The sequence below is a fragment of the Cherax quadricarinatus genome, chromosome 6, assembly GCF_038502225.1.
Source record: "Cherax quadricarinatus isolate ZL_2023a chromosome 6, ASM3850222v1, whole genome shotgun sequence".
NCBI lineage: Eukaryota > Metazoa > Arthropoda > Malacostraca > Decapoda > Parastacidae > Cherax > Cherax quadricarinatus.
In genome coordinates, this window is record NC_091297.1 from 14,301,427 (window position 1) to 14,316,886 (window position 15,460).

Sequence of the window (15,460 nt, forward strand, 5' to 3'; positions counted from 1 at the left end):
AACAGACGACTTCATTGTGGGAACACTTCAGACTGGTGGCCCAAAGGTGATGATAGCAGTAATACATAACCCACCACTTAACAGCAGGAGAACAAGAGAAGAGTATGATGTGCGAAATAGGGCAATAGTGGATACACTAGCTGAAGTGGCCAGGAGGGCTCATATGGGTAGGACAAAATTGCTTATAATGGGGGATTTTAATCATAAAGAGATTGACTGGGAAAACCTAGAGCCACATGGGGGACCAGAAACATGGAGGGCTAAGATGTTGGAGACTGTATTGGAGAACTTTATGCATCAACATGTTAGGGATACAACCAGAGAGAGAGAGGAGAGGATGTTGCAGCAAGGTTGGATCTCATATTCACCTTGAATAGTTCAGACATAAGGGATATCACCCACGAAAGACCCCTTGGCGCTAGTGATCATGATGTCCTGAGTTTTGAATATCTTGTTGAGTTAACAGTGGAGAATGCAGCAGCACGAGAACAAAGAGAGAAACCAAACTTCAAAAAAGGAGACTACATAGGAATGAGAAGTTTCCTGCATGAAGTGCAGTGGGAAAGAGAACTAGATGGAAAGACAGTAAATGAAATGAAGGAAATAGTAACCACTAAGTGCAGGGAGGCAGAGGAAAGGTTCATACCAAAGGGCAACAGAAAAAATGGTAAGACCAGAGTGAGCCCATGGTTTAACTGGAGGTGTAAAGAGACCAAAGCCAAGTGTGCGAGAGCATGGAAAAGGTATAGATGGTAAAGGACTCAAGAAAACAAGATGAGCAGAAGAACCAGAAACGAATATGCAAGATAAGGAGAGAGGCCCAGAGGCAATACGAGAATGACATAGCATCAAAAGCCAAATCTGAACCAAAGTTGTTATACAATCACATTAGGAGAAAAACAACAGTCAAAGACCAGGTAATCAGGCTGAGGAAAGAAGGAGGGGAGCTCACGAAGAGTGACAAAGAAGTATGTGATGAACTAAACAAAAGATTTAGAGAAGTATTCACAACAGAGTCAGGAATGCTTCCAGCAAACTGGGGAGGTAGGGTGCACCAGCAGGCGCTGGACACAATACACATAACCAAGGTAGAGGTGAAGAAAGTGCTAGACGAACTCGATACCTCAAACGCGGTGGGCCCAGATAACATATCTCCATGGATACTGAGAGAGGGGATCAGAGGAACTGTGTGCCATTAGCAGCAATCTTCGGTAAATCTATCGAAACAGAGCAGTTGCCTGAGGTGTGGAAGACAGCACATGTAGTTCCAATTTTTAAGAAAGGGGACAGACAGGCAGCATTAAACTACAGACCAGTGTCACTGACTTGTATAGTATGTAAAGTCATGGAAAAAAATATCAGGAGAAAAGTAGTGGAACACATTGAAAAGATTGGGCTCATACATGACTGTCAGCATGGCTTCAGAGATGGGAAATCCTGTGTCACAAATTTACTTGAGTTCTACGATAAGGTAACAGAAGGAAGACAGGAGAGAGAGGGATGGGTAGATTGCATCTTTTTAGATTGCAAGAAGGCTTTTGACACAGTACCACACAAGAGACTGGTGCAAAAATTAGAGGAGCAGGCAGGAATAAAGGGGAAAGTACTGCAATGGATCAGGGAATACCTGACAGGAAGGAAACAACGTGTGCTGGTACGTGCTGAAGTGTCGGAGTGGGCGAATGTGTCGAGTGGGGTTCCACAAGGTTCAGTCCTAGGCCCGGTGCTGTTCCAGCTCCGATATTTCTCCTGCTTTGAACGGGGCCGTCAGCACTGAGCAATATTTTAAGTGAAGGAGCACTAGCGATTTGAAGAGTGTCACCATCGGCATTATTTCCCTTGTTTCGAAAGTTTTCAATACCCACCCCGTCATCTTCCTGGCTGTCGTGATCTTTGTCTTGTTATGGTGTTTAAAAGAAAGGTCAGCTGACATAATTATTCCTATATCTTTTACGTGTTCCTTACGGTCTATTTGGTGACCCTCTTGAGTTTTGTATATAGTGTTCCTTTTGAGTTCTCTATTCTTGCCATATCTCAGCTGGAACTTATCACCATTGAACGTCATGTTGTTCTCCACTGCCCACTGGAAAACCCTGTTTATGTCTTCCTGTAATTTTTCAGTGTACTCTACCGTGGCTTTCATGCTTATTTTAGTGTCATCTGCAAATGATACAAAAGTGTGCCGGGTGTTTTTTATCTACGTCTGCTATGAGGATGAAAAACAGCAGAAGAGCCAGGACAGTGCCTTGGGGCACTGAGCTTTTGACCTCGTTGATGCTGGATCTTGCCCTGTTCACTACTACTTATGTTCTGTGTGTTAGGAACCCAAAAATTCATCTGCCTACCTTCCCCGTAATACCCATGGCACTCATTTTGTACGCTATCCATGATCGCATTTGCCAAAAGCCTTTGCAAAATCTGAGTAAATCACTTCTGCGTTTTGGTCGTCTTCCAGTGTCTTCATAACTCTGTCATAATGGTTCAGCAGCTGTGACAGGCATGATCGTCCTGCTCTAAAACCATGCTGGGTCTGGTTATGCTGGTCCATGAAATTTGTAATCTGCCATCTCATCATTCGAATATTTTTGTGCGCGCGGATAGGGCTACTGGTCTGTAATTTTTAACTAGTGCGCTACTACCTCCCTTATGCAAAGGAGCTATGTTTGCACTCTTTTAAGGCCTCCGGTATTTTACCTAGATCTAAGCTCTTTCTCCAAAGAATGCTGAGGGCTCGTGCTTTACACTTTTTTATAAATAGAGCTTTCCATGAATCTGGTCCAGGTGCTGAGTGAGTGGGCATGTTGTCTAATTCTTTTTCGAAATCTATGGGATTTGTACTAATGTCAGTTAGTTGGTCTGCGCGGCCTTCTTCTAGAGTGAAAAATATTTCTGCATTTTCTACCTTGCTGTCATTTAGTGAGTTGCTGAACACCAACTCATACTGTTCTTTTAGGATTTCATTCATTTTATGTTCATCGTCAGTATACGAGTCTCCTCTCAGTAGTGGTCCAATTCTACAGGTAGTTCTAAGCTTGGATTATGCATAGGAATAGAAATATTTTGGGTTTCTTGCAATATCCTGTATGGCCCTTTGTTCCCTTCGTACTTCTTCTGTTAGGTATGACATCCTAAGTTTTTACTCTAGTTCAATGATCTTTCGTCTAAGCTGAAGCCTATTTGTGTTTTTAAGCAATTCAGTAACCCGTTGTCTTCTTCTGTACCATCTCCTACGCTCTTTATATCTGATCTTCTTGGTTTCCTCAATGGTACGTGCTTCATACATACCTTGTATGCTTCTGTATTCAGCTTCTCTAGGCACTGGTGGGGATTTAGGGTGCTCACGTCTGATTCCCAGGATGTCTGATAACTCTTGGTTTATTTTTTTTCCAGTCAGTTCTATGGTTGTTAAAATTAAACTTACTGAACATCCCGTCTCTAACATTCGTGACGCAGTTCCCTAACCCTGAGTTAATACTCGTTTGAACTTCTATGATGTGATCAGAATATATTGTTTTTGTAACTGTTATGTCTTTGATTAGTTCATCGTTGTTTGTAAATATCAAATCCAGGGTATTTTCATTTCTAGTGGGATCGGTTATCTGTTGGTTTAATGAATACTTTTCACAGAGCCTCAGTAGTTCCCTAGTATGTGTCTGCTGAGCCAGGTTGCTTCCCGGAGATATTTCTGATATAACAACGTTGTGCCATCTTCCATTTTACATGAGGGAGATTAAAATCTCCAAGGAGTAAAATATTTGGTGTGGGATTTTCTAGCCTATCCACATAGCTATCTATCTTCCTTTGCTGATCTGTGAATTCCTCAGCAGTTGCTGATGGTGGTTTTTATACTAGGATAATTACCAAATTCCTGTTTTCAACTTTAATGCCTAAGATTTCTACTATATCATTCGCAGAGTTCAGCACTTCTGTGCAACAGAAAATATCCTTTACATAATTTCCTACTCCTCCCTGTACCTACTAATTCTATCACATCTAAACATGTTACAGCTTTCTATCTTTATCTCTCCGTCCAAAACATCCCTTGTGTGTGTTCTGTAAATGCCCCAAACATGGCATTCGCTGCTGATAGGAGCCCACTGACATAACTAACTTTGTCGTTTTTATTTGATTTCAAACCCTGAATATTTGCAAATATGAAGCAGGAATTACCATTTGGGATGTTTTGTCTTGCTTTGTGTTTCGTTAGTACCACTAGTGATGTACTACCTGGTATGACCCCTGGTGTACATACCCTGGTTTCTCCAGTACTGACTTTGCATTTGATTGTTTATTCGGTCCTGTTGGACTGCTGCCTGGTTTGATGTGTACCATTTTGCTGCCCATCTGCCCTCTCTGTACCATTCTCCCTTTTTGTCTCTTTCTTTGGTTCGATCGCTTCTCTTTATGTCTAAAAAAGATTGATGTCCAATTTCCCTTTCTCTGCTTTCTCTGTATTGCCGTGTTCCTTTTATATGGTGGTCTGGGCAGCTCGGGTCGTAACATTCTCTGGACTGTGTTGAAGCTTTACACATTACTGGATGCAAGTACCTGCTGTACTCTATGTTGAAACGACACTTTCCCCTCCTCAACATGTTGGCACATTTTCTGGTGTGTTTATTCCAGCAAGCTCTGCCATATAGGCACATACCTTTTGCACAGTACTGCAAATGCTTTGACTGCCTATATTTACTGATTTTGTGTCTTTCCCAAGATCTGTCACCTGATCTGAGTTCTCTTGTTCTGTCATCTAGGCGTATTTCTTCCCTTTTTTCGTTTTCGTTTATTCCTGGTCTAGCTTTCTCTTCCTCTGTTTCCCTTTCCTCTATGTTATATACCAATGTTTCGTTCTTTTCCAACTTGCTCTGTATATAACGTTTTCCACTTATATTTCCACTACCTGGTTTTCACCTTTATCTGCGGTTTCCTCCTATTCTGATTCCTCATCCCGTTTTCCACTCTGTGTATATATCTGGCAAGCTCCTTAGAAACTTTCTTATGCTTTCTAGGAATTCACTTTTCAGTACCTCTCTTATGCCCAACCAGCCTTCCATCTCATTGGGGCAAATCCAGAATTTATTTTCTTGTTTTGGGTCATTTCTCATTGTTGCGTGAAGCTTTGTACATGATATATGGGATGTTTTTCCATATATTTCACAATCAATGGCCCTAACATTTCTCCCAAATTTCTTTTCATATATACGACAGACTGTATTTCTAGCTATTTTCACTTCCTGGGCAGGTGTATGTGGTGGGTGGTGGGTTGGTTTTGGGTAGTTTTTAAAAATTCACGGACTGTCAGAAGCATTTTGATAAGAAATTCACTCCAACGGAGTGCTGGTGGTGTCTACAGAATTGGTTGTAATGGCTGCTCTCTCTCCTATTTGGGGCAGACTGAAAAACCTCCAGAAGTAAGAATTTCACAACACCGTTATTCGATACATACTGCATAGGCGTCGAACGCAATTTTCAACCACATTAGAGCTTGTAATAATCCAGCAAATTGGCAGGAAGCAAGAGGTATCTTCTCTTGTCCCTCTTGACCTGAGAGGAATATTGTAGAATCGGCAATTATTAAGAATGATAAGCATTCATTATACAATATCAGAAGTGGGTTGTTCAAATTAGGTGCGTTTTTAGTCGAGGCCATAACACAGTCAAAAATTGGGCTCTTATACTAATGCATTGGATTGTCTTAATGTAGTGCCAATTTTGCCTGCTCTTTCTGAAGGCTGAACCAGAGTTTGCCTCAGAATCTTGCTTCACACGGCGAGGGTCCGTTTCGATTGCCGGTGAGGGTAGAAATATTGGGCATGTTTCTTTACACCAGTTGTCTCTGTTCCCCATCGGTAAAATGGGTACCTGGGTGTTAGTCGACTGGTGTGGGTCGCATCTTGAGATAAAACTGACATAATTTGTCCGATATGCTCTGCATAACATGTGGCTTTCTATACAGTAGTATGTCATTGATGTCAGCTAAGCCTGTATACCTTGTACATGTACTTGTAGAAATAAACATATATTATTTCTGGCTATGGGTACCTGGTATGCCTGGGGGCATTTTCTGTTCCCTTCTCTCTGCCTCTCTCACCCCAGTGAAGACGTCCCCTGGGATCGTATTTGTTTGGACTCCTCCTCTTTTCTGCAACATCGCAAGCTCCTGATGTGCTGATTTCAGCACGAAAGGCCTAGAGCTATTATTCTCACCCCCATGGTTGTTTTACATATATATACAAGACAAGCCACAGGGGGTGGAAATCTTTAGCTCAAGTACTTTCACACTTCTCAGTGCGTCATCAGGAGCTATGCAATGTTGCAAGAGAGCAACTAAAGCAGGGAGAGAATTCTCAGAGTAGCGTAGAGCGGATGTGTCACCAGCCACAGTTACCCTTAGAATGGTCGGTGCCAACCCCACCCTACCACCATCCCCCTACTCCCCATATGGGGTAGGAGGGTTTCTGAGATGTCAAGTATGAAATTATAAGGTATTATAGCCAGCCACAAGCTTTTTCTGGTGTTTACAATAGGTCATGCGGTTTCAGAAATTACATTTCTCGTTGGATGCTATCCACATGGATTGTTATTGTTCTGTGTAACGTTTTTAAATAATAAAAGAAAGGAATAGAATGTGCTCTTTGTCCGTTTAAATGTCCTGGGGTACTCAAATGTTCTACTGAGGCACTGAGAAGTGTCTCTTCCTAGATATTGTCTATTCTTCTCAGTGTCGGTTAATATGCCAGACTTCGGAATCTTCTATGCCTTTCTGATATTTCTATGATCTAAATTTCTAATACCTTTTAACCTCTCCTTATGTTATCTCGTAATCTTATGTGCTTGTCACTGTATGGTACATTAACAGCTAAACGCGTTATATAACCGTTCACAACTGACGTGGTATAAAGTTATGGTGTGTAGACATTGGTCTGGCGTCACCAATCCATCAACCCACCTGGCATAATGAACAATCCTGAGATTTTGTATAGCATTGTTGTTTAAAATTATGTACAACGGACTCTACTAAATAGCTACTGAGCTAGTATAGCCCACAATTTGAGTTATATACTGCATTCCTTTCATGTTTCAAGAGGGAAGATTCAATTATATATCTTTCCATGACAAAACTGTTTGGTACTATAATCTGGGCAGCATCCCATTCCGGTGAGTGATTACATGAACTAAGGTGGTTAAAGATAGCGTTCAACTCCTGCCTTGTCCTGAATGAGTATGTTGGCCTATTCTGATTTCCAGAAATTTACCTGTTTGACCAATATATGAGAGAGGACACTGAGTACATGGAACCTTGTAAACCCCACCAACTTTGTTGGAAAGCGTGTTTTACTTCACAGTCCCTGTGTTTTTGAAAGCAAGGTTAATAATTTTTTAATACTAGTAAAATTTTCCTGGCTATCACTTATTTAGGTTCAGTCCTGTACAAAGTCTTTCTTGCTGACATTAGTGACTTTTCAACAAATAATAGCAGTCCATGTATATAGTAGCCTACGACAAATGTACTTTCTCAAACCACATGACCTGTTATAAACGACTAGAAAAAGCTTGGGCTGGCTATTATACCTTATAATTTCATACTAGACATCTCGGAAACCCTCCTACCCCATATGGGGAGTAGGAGGATGGCGGTAGGGTGGGGTTGGCACCGACCATTGTAAAGTTAACCGTGGCTGGTAACACATCCGCACTACGCTACTCGGAGAATTCTCTCCCTGCTTTAGTTGCTCTCTTGCAACATTGCATAGCTCCTGATGACGCACTGAGAAGTGTGAAAGTACTTGAGCTAAAGATTTCCACCCCCCGTGGCTTGTCTTGCATAGTTAAGATCGCCCGTCTGCGATTGTTTGCATTATATATATATATATATATATATATATATATATATATATATATATATATATATATTATATATATATATATACACATGCACATAAGTTCGATTTTAAACTTATATGCTGTTCCAGAGAGAGAGAGAGAGAGAGAGAGAGAATGGGAAAAGTTGGCAACACAATGTCTTATGGTCTATTATGAATGCCGCTTACTGAGGTTTAAAACAAATTACACTTATCTATACAGTGGAAGTTACCAGAGTATAATAAAATGACAGAGAAGAGGGGCAATGGCAGGAGAGGCACAGACAGGAGGAGAGGGATGAGGGGGAGAGAAGAGGGATGGAGAGTAAGAGAAGTAGAGGGAAAAAGATTTTAACAATAGAAGAAAAGACAACTGTCAAGGGGGGGATCCCGTGGGAAATTCATGTGTGTACCTGGGCAAGAGCATCGTGGACGGGGATTGGCTGGAACCATGCAGACTTGGCCAATCCCATGCAAGGTTGCCTTCCTCGTGTTCACCCCTTCACCTCGACAACCTCGCCTCAATATCCATCAAATGCACAAAAAAAAAATGGAATTAATTTCTAAATACAATTTGCAACTTGTAATTTCCACAAAAAATAAGATACAACCGACTGTACTTGGTGTAAGAATCTTTCCACAAGTGTTATATATAATTCTGGTAAGAGAAGTAACAAGTGACTAGTGACACGGTGCTGAGGAATTAGCTGGCGGCTGTATTGCCATGGCTGTGGCTGCAGGTGCTTAGTCCCGTTGTTCAAAAGACGTCATAACGTTGCCTTCTACACGCCGCCGGCAACGACCGTACCTACGTATCTAGCGTATTGTTTTCAAATATACTTAAGGTTAATTAGGTTAGATTACGTTATGTTAGGAGAGGATAGGCTGTGTTAGATTTGTGTTACTTATTCGGGGGATGGGGTGGGAGACACATCTACCTGGAGGGTGTTCCGGGGTCAACACCCCCGCGGCCCAGTCCTTGACTAGGCCTCCCGGTGACTCATGGCCTGATCAACAAGGCTGTTACTGCTGGCCGCACGTAGTCCAGAGTACAAGCCCCATCCCGGCTGGTAGGGTACTGACTCTAGGTATTTGTCCAGCTCCTTATTGAAGGCAGCCAGGGGGTCTATTGGTAATTCCCCTTATGCATGGTGGGAGGCAGCTGAACAGTCTTGACGTGGGTCCAGTAATAACACACTACCGTCGTATTATCATGCATAATAATTAATGTAGGTGAAGCTTGACGTGCGTGACACGCCTGCACGCCACCATATGATGTACAATTATACATGTGATACACTATCATGCTGGTTGTTTGTCTGATGCAGCTTAGTGGCAGTAGGGAGTGGCACAGGAAGAAGGTGTGTGTACGACCCAGACACAGCGAGAGAGAGAGAGAGAGAGAGAGAGAGAGAGAGAGAGAGAGAGAGAGAGAGAGAGAGAGAGAGTGAGAGAGAGGCATACAGCTGTCTATAGAAGCTGTGAATGATAGTGAGGAAGCTGACTGTGACACACAGCATCACCTACTGAGGAGTAAGGTGAGACTCGTTTGGTTGTGTCAGCGGTGAGGTGTGTATGTGCTCACCTCTGAGTTGTGTTGCCGTCCAGTGAACAACTCCGGCTGCACCACCACCGGCTCAACCTCCACATCTATCTCCTTGATTGAAGGACATATTACCCACACAAAGACATATGGAGATGAACAAGCCTTAGCAACGTTTCGCTCGAGCGAAAAGTTTTGAGAAAAGAAATGAATGCCTAAGTAAAGCCTTATTTTGCTACAAGTCTGTGTCTTCACATTTACTTAGTTATCAATGATTAAATTAAAATTAATGTCTATCAGAGTTCACTATTTATCTCAAAGTGCTCAGATTAACCGTCTGACTTTTACGTGTTCGTGATATTGGCTCCATCGTCTTTGATTACTGTACTACTAACATAGCAAGTTTCCCTCGTCGCTGTTGGGCGGTGTCTTGATGCTAGGCAGCAAGCATCCAGGGATCCACTTTTCTCCATTCATGCAACTCTGAAACAGAAGCCTCCACCCCTACCACCTCTTCACCCTTCCCAACACAGTGCCTCTCCCTCAACACAGCAACCCTCACCCACTAGCCTAGCACCTCTCAGATAACCATCAGCGTCATCATTATTCAAACTTCAAAGCTTTGACAAGTCTCATTATGGAGGCAATCAGTCCCCCTGGTCGCCCGAGTCTCCTCATCTGCCATTCATCTTCCACAGTCGTCTCACCCAGCTGACATGACCGGCATACTCACTTTTCAACTTGACTCTCTCCCAGACGGGACACTCACCTATCATCCACCTGATCTCTCCCCGACGGGACACTCACCTATCATCCACCTGATACTCAGTGGCGACCACTTTCTCTTCCCTACATTGATAACAAGATAGCAGGGACATGGGTTTACTAGCCTTGGGAAAGTTATTGCGTCAGGAAATACTGGATGTGCATTATCTGTGCCCGGTCTGAGGACAAGATTCCTTGTTGACCCCCAGGTCATCCAGACTGTTTGTACTACCGACCCGCAGGCCTACAAAGCCTTCACAACCTAGCTGATCTGGAACTTGTAGCATGAAGCAGTCCAGCTTCTTGAAAAATTCTACCTTCGTTCAGACAATATATTTATTATATGTTGGCAATATATTGAAGAGTCTTGGAGCACAGATGATATATACCATCATTTAACGTCTCTCAAGAGAGCGAAGATTCAAGGCTCTCAATCTATTCTCGTAAGAGAGATTCCTTAATCAGTGGATTAATTTAGTCTTCCTTCTCTGTATGTTCTCCAATGCATTTGTATCCATTCTGTGATATGGAGACCAAAATTGAGCAGCATAATCTAAGCGAGGCCTTACTAGTGATGTAGTGTAAAATAACTTTTGGACTCCTGTTACTTATCTTTCTTGATATAAATCCAAGTAATCTGTTAGCCTTATTAAGGTTAAACCAAGAGATTTTGCCCTAACAAAGGAGTTTTATGAAGGCACAGGACCATTACCTCCTCCAAGTGCCAGATCAACCAGACTGTGATGGTTCGTTTACACGGCAAGAGCAGTAAGAGGCCTCAGCCAAGGTTGAGGGTATAACTCTCGAAACTGGTCATGGATAGGCAGATTAACATGCTGTGTATTTACAGTACCATTTAAGGTTAGTAAAACAGAGAACTTTCACTGCTCAATTCTATCACCTAAATTTAATATTTAAAATCCTTAAAAATTTTCCTCTCCGAGGGTGGGCGAGAAACGTGCAACAATTTACACCTGAACATTACGGGGAATGATTTGTTCCAAATCTGCACAATGACCGAACATTTAACGATATCCGGAAGGTAGACGGTGCTTAACACCTTTAGTGTTTACTTTAAGCTTACCACTGCATATTAATACTAAAAGTAATTGACTGCAAGAATTTTGGAGCAACAATGCATTAAATTTTACTTGTAATATGTTCACAATGTCCTAAATCCTGAGTGAATTTCTTGCATGTTCAATACTGGTTTTAGCAAAATTAGAGATTTACGTTATTTAGGCTAGGGTTCGTTAGGTTAGACGGTTATGTCGTTTCTTAACAAAATTTAAATAATTTTAACATTCCAGAGCCAATAAATGCAGTAACACACAAACGTAATAAAGACTTCTGAACCACGAAGCAGAGTTACAATGCAGTCATATATCACATTTTCCTGTGTCACACAACTTGGCAGTACAGCCTCAAGTATGGCCGGACTCCGGTAGTAGAAACTCTCGAAATTCAAAGGTATATCAAAGGTATATATATATCCACACACTTCACATTTTGAGAGACTACCATCTCCATACAAACTAAAATGTTATAGATACTTCTAGTAGCCTTAGTCGCACACTGTGTCTTTCAGGCTCCTGACCTGGTAATCTTCTCCATTTATGTTTTACTTGACAAAATTCATCATGAGTAATGAATCTATCTGTATTGTTCTACTTAAAATTCTTTTGCTAGTTATTATCTAATTATGTTTTTTTTTTAAACTTCTCTCGAGAAACCAATATTATATTCGACATTCTGGTTTTCTTTCTTATTTATTCAAGGCTTCGACTTCACCATGCTTCCGGAAGCCTATGTGAGGGAATCCACAAGTTTAAGTTTGATCCCTTCGTCAAATTGTACATATCTGTGCCTGGCCTCACAACGTAAGTTTGTTACAATCAAATTTTAGCTATATAAAGCAAGTAATATGGATAGGGATTCAGAGACATACTGATTGTAGTTTATATATATATATATATATATATATATATATATATATATATATATATATATATATATATATATATATATATATATATATATATATATAGGTTTAACATTTTTATAAGCTTTAACTTTATAGCTTCATTAAATATGAAACCTACTGAAAGGACCTAGCGTACATTACCAGAAAAATGGGTAATTACTCAATCAGGTGACTCCAGACTCTATAAGTATTGTCTAACATACTCTTAACTGGAGTGCAATCTGCAAGTACACAGTAACGAGTCAACCCATGGCAGTCGATGATTACCCCAAGGTAACACCACAGGTGTGGGGCAGGACAGGCCAAAACAGTTATAACTTACCCAGGGGGACTGAATGCCTGTCGAGAACTCATCTGAGCAAGCAACACTCGTACACATCGTCACAGCTACGCCAAACCAGTGTACACAGTGCCAGCTATACGCAAGACTGTCACGACAGCTAGGCCAGACCAGCACACAGTGCCAGCTACGCACAAGACTGCCAAGCCAACTGTGTGCCAGCTCAGTCTCTGTGCCAAGAAGGTTCACCCACAACACTAACCCCGCTAGCAAAACTCGCACTGCGTAACCCAGTGGTAGTGATTCATGTGAGTGGGGATGAGAGGTGTGATTGTAAGACCCAGCTAGCACACTCCTTCATAGAAGAGAACCTTCGCTAAGCACAACAACTCCGAAGGAGGAAGTTACAAAAGCGCTTTATACTAAGTATAATGCAACCATGCAATCAGCTATACACTATTGTAGTGAAATACTATGATGATGATGATTCACATAATACTGGAAGTAAGCGTGTAAGCGCTGCACTGGACTGAATACACCACTTCAGTAGTCTCTGAATGTGCAACATATACACTACAAGGAGAACATTAAAGAGGAAGGTAAACAGAAGTGCTTGGTTAATATGGGAGAATGAAAACTACACTTCAGCGAAAGCTATCTCCAAGCTGAAACTGCTCCAGTTCACGTAAAACGACAACTGTACAGAATCAATGAAGACAAAGAATTGCACTTATGGTTCCCGAATGAAGAAGCGGCAACATTAGAAAGCACAGTAAACACTCAACAATTTGAACTAACAAACGAGGCTGTTAGGAAGCTACTAGCAGAACAGCAAACAAAACCAATGAAAATTGGTAATATAACACCCAAAGATACTGAAATGAATCAATGAATACCTCCATGAAAACAATCCATCTTCAACGGTGTAAAAACAAAAACATGGATTAAGGAATACTTACCAAGCAAAGGACTCATAACAAGGAAAGAATTTTCTACACACCATCCCCAGTAGCCCCGGATCAATCAGAACGTAGAACTTGCCATAGACTCAACTCCAGAACCCCCCCCCCATCTCCGGAGGAGATGGGGGGGGGAGCACAATCAGTAGAGGACATCTTAACAATGGTGATCTCAGACACATCCGCAACATTAATGTCAGGAACAAGAAACTATCCAATCTAGACTTGACATCGCTATTTACCAATGTACCCACAACACAAGCCATCGATCTCAATTTTCCTCTTCCATCCAAAGATTTTATAAACATCGCTGAACTGTGTTGGTTTTACATAATTCACTTTTGATTTTTTAAGAGAGTTCCAGACTGCCCAAGAGTTCCTCACTTAGTGCTGCTGTACTGGCGAACCTATACATGGAAGATGGAACAAATCAAAGCAGAGCAGTTTTTCTCTTTTCCTTCCCCTGTCACCTAGCTCCGTTATATCACCTGAATGATTCTTGAAGAACGTTTCCGGAGATCAAAGCCCCTGTGGCCTGGTCCCACATTAGGCCTGATCAGCCAGGCTGTCACTGCTGACCACGCGCAATCCAGGGCATGAACCACAGTCCAGCAGGTCAGGCACTGATTTGAGGAAATTTTCCAACCTCTTTTAAGGCAGGAGAAACTGCAGACCTGGAGAATGTACAGATAATCTTCAATGGACAAATAAATTCAGTCGCGTACTTAAATTTCTGGAAACAGTTTAAGTCCCTAGAACTGTACCTCGCAGAACGTATGCGAGAAGGTTTTATCATTATTTACACCTGCACAATTCGGGACAAAATTTATTCTAAATCTCTACAATGAAATAATTTTCTACGGTATATATATGTTGTGCCGAATAGGTAAAATTTGTTATTTTGGTTTAAATAGCAATATTTTTCTCGCCGAATAAGGCAAGCGAAAACTTGTGTATGCAATAATTTCGCAAAAAAATCTTTATGAGTAACGAAAAAAATATATTTCATTGTGTTTGTTTATTATTAAATTATTTTAAGCTTATCTAAAATATATTTACATGAATTAGGCAAAATTAAATTTCGCTACTTATAATGTTAGGTTAGCTTCTTTTGGAACAAAATTATTAATTTTTTCATTAACATAAATAAAAAAATATATCTTTATACGTATAAGAGAAAATTTTAGAAAGGACTTAATTTTAACTGACCAATTTTATCTATTCAGCACGACATTATAAATATATATATATATATATATATATATATATATATATATATATATATATATATATATATATATATATATATATCGTGCCGAATATGAAAAACTGGTCAATTAGCAAGAACTCGTTTAAAATTAAGTCCTTTCAAAAATTTTCTTTTATACGTTCCAAGATATATTTTTTCATTAATGTTAATGTAAAAAATTTTAATTTTGCACCAAAAGAATCTTAGAAAACTTACCTAACCTTATCATAACAAGAGCAATTTATTTTAGCCTAACCCAACTAAATATATTTTAAATACGTTTACAATAATTTAGTACTAAACAAACACAATCAAATATATTTTTTTTCGTTAGGTTCAGAATGATTTGGGCGAAATTATTGCATACACAAATTTTCACTTGTCCTATATGGCAAGATGAGCGTTGCAATTTAAGCCAAAATCGCAAGTTCTGCCTATTCGGTACGACATATGTATATATATATATACACACACACATGCAAAACAACCACTGTGAAAGAATAGTGAACTTCCAGAGTTTTCGTAACTTCTCACATTATCAAGGAACTATAAAAACAATACATCAAAGAAAGGCATATAAAGGGTCGAGACTACACCTCACCATCACATCCCACAACAAAGAAACACCTGACGCTTGACTACACCCGACTCATAAGAAAGAAGGAACACTGCAGCAGGTCTGTTCGCCCATACTAGGCAAGTCCTTCGCAATCCGTCCCATTAACAATATATTTCCCCAACCCTAGTACTTTACCCAAGTAAATATTCATATTATTTTCAAAACTGCTTTTAATGAAACATGATTCAATTATATTCCTGTC

General features: G+C 40.5%; 1 protein-coding gene across 6 annotated transcripts in view; it reads right to left on the reverse strand.

Annotated features, from left to right (window-relative positions):
• LOC128692303 (uncharacterized) overlaps positions 1 to 12,822 on the reverse strand; it is a 249,820-nt gene extending 236,998 nt beyond the window's left edge. For 2 of the 6 annotated variants that reach the window (XM_053781413.2, XM_053781379.2), the window contains exon 1: positions 12,474 to 12,702. In XM_053781413.2, the coding sequence (XP_053637388.2) occupies positions 12,474 to 12,530 (57 nt within the window). In that variant the 5' untranslated portion in view covers positions 12,531 to 12,702. Of the gene's footprint in view, positions 1 to 12,473 lie in introns of all 6 variants that reach the window. The other 4 variants (XM_053781397.2, XM_053781389.2, XM_053781406.2 and 1 more) reach the window with 4 other exon arrangements.
• Between the last annotated feature and the right edge of the window lie 2,638 nt (positions 12,823 to 15,460).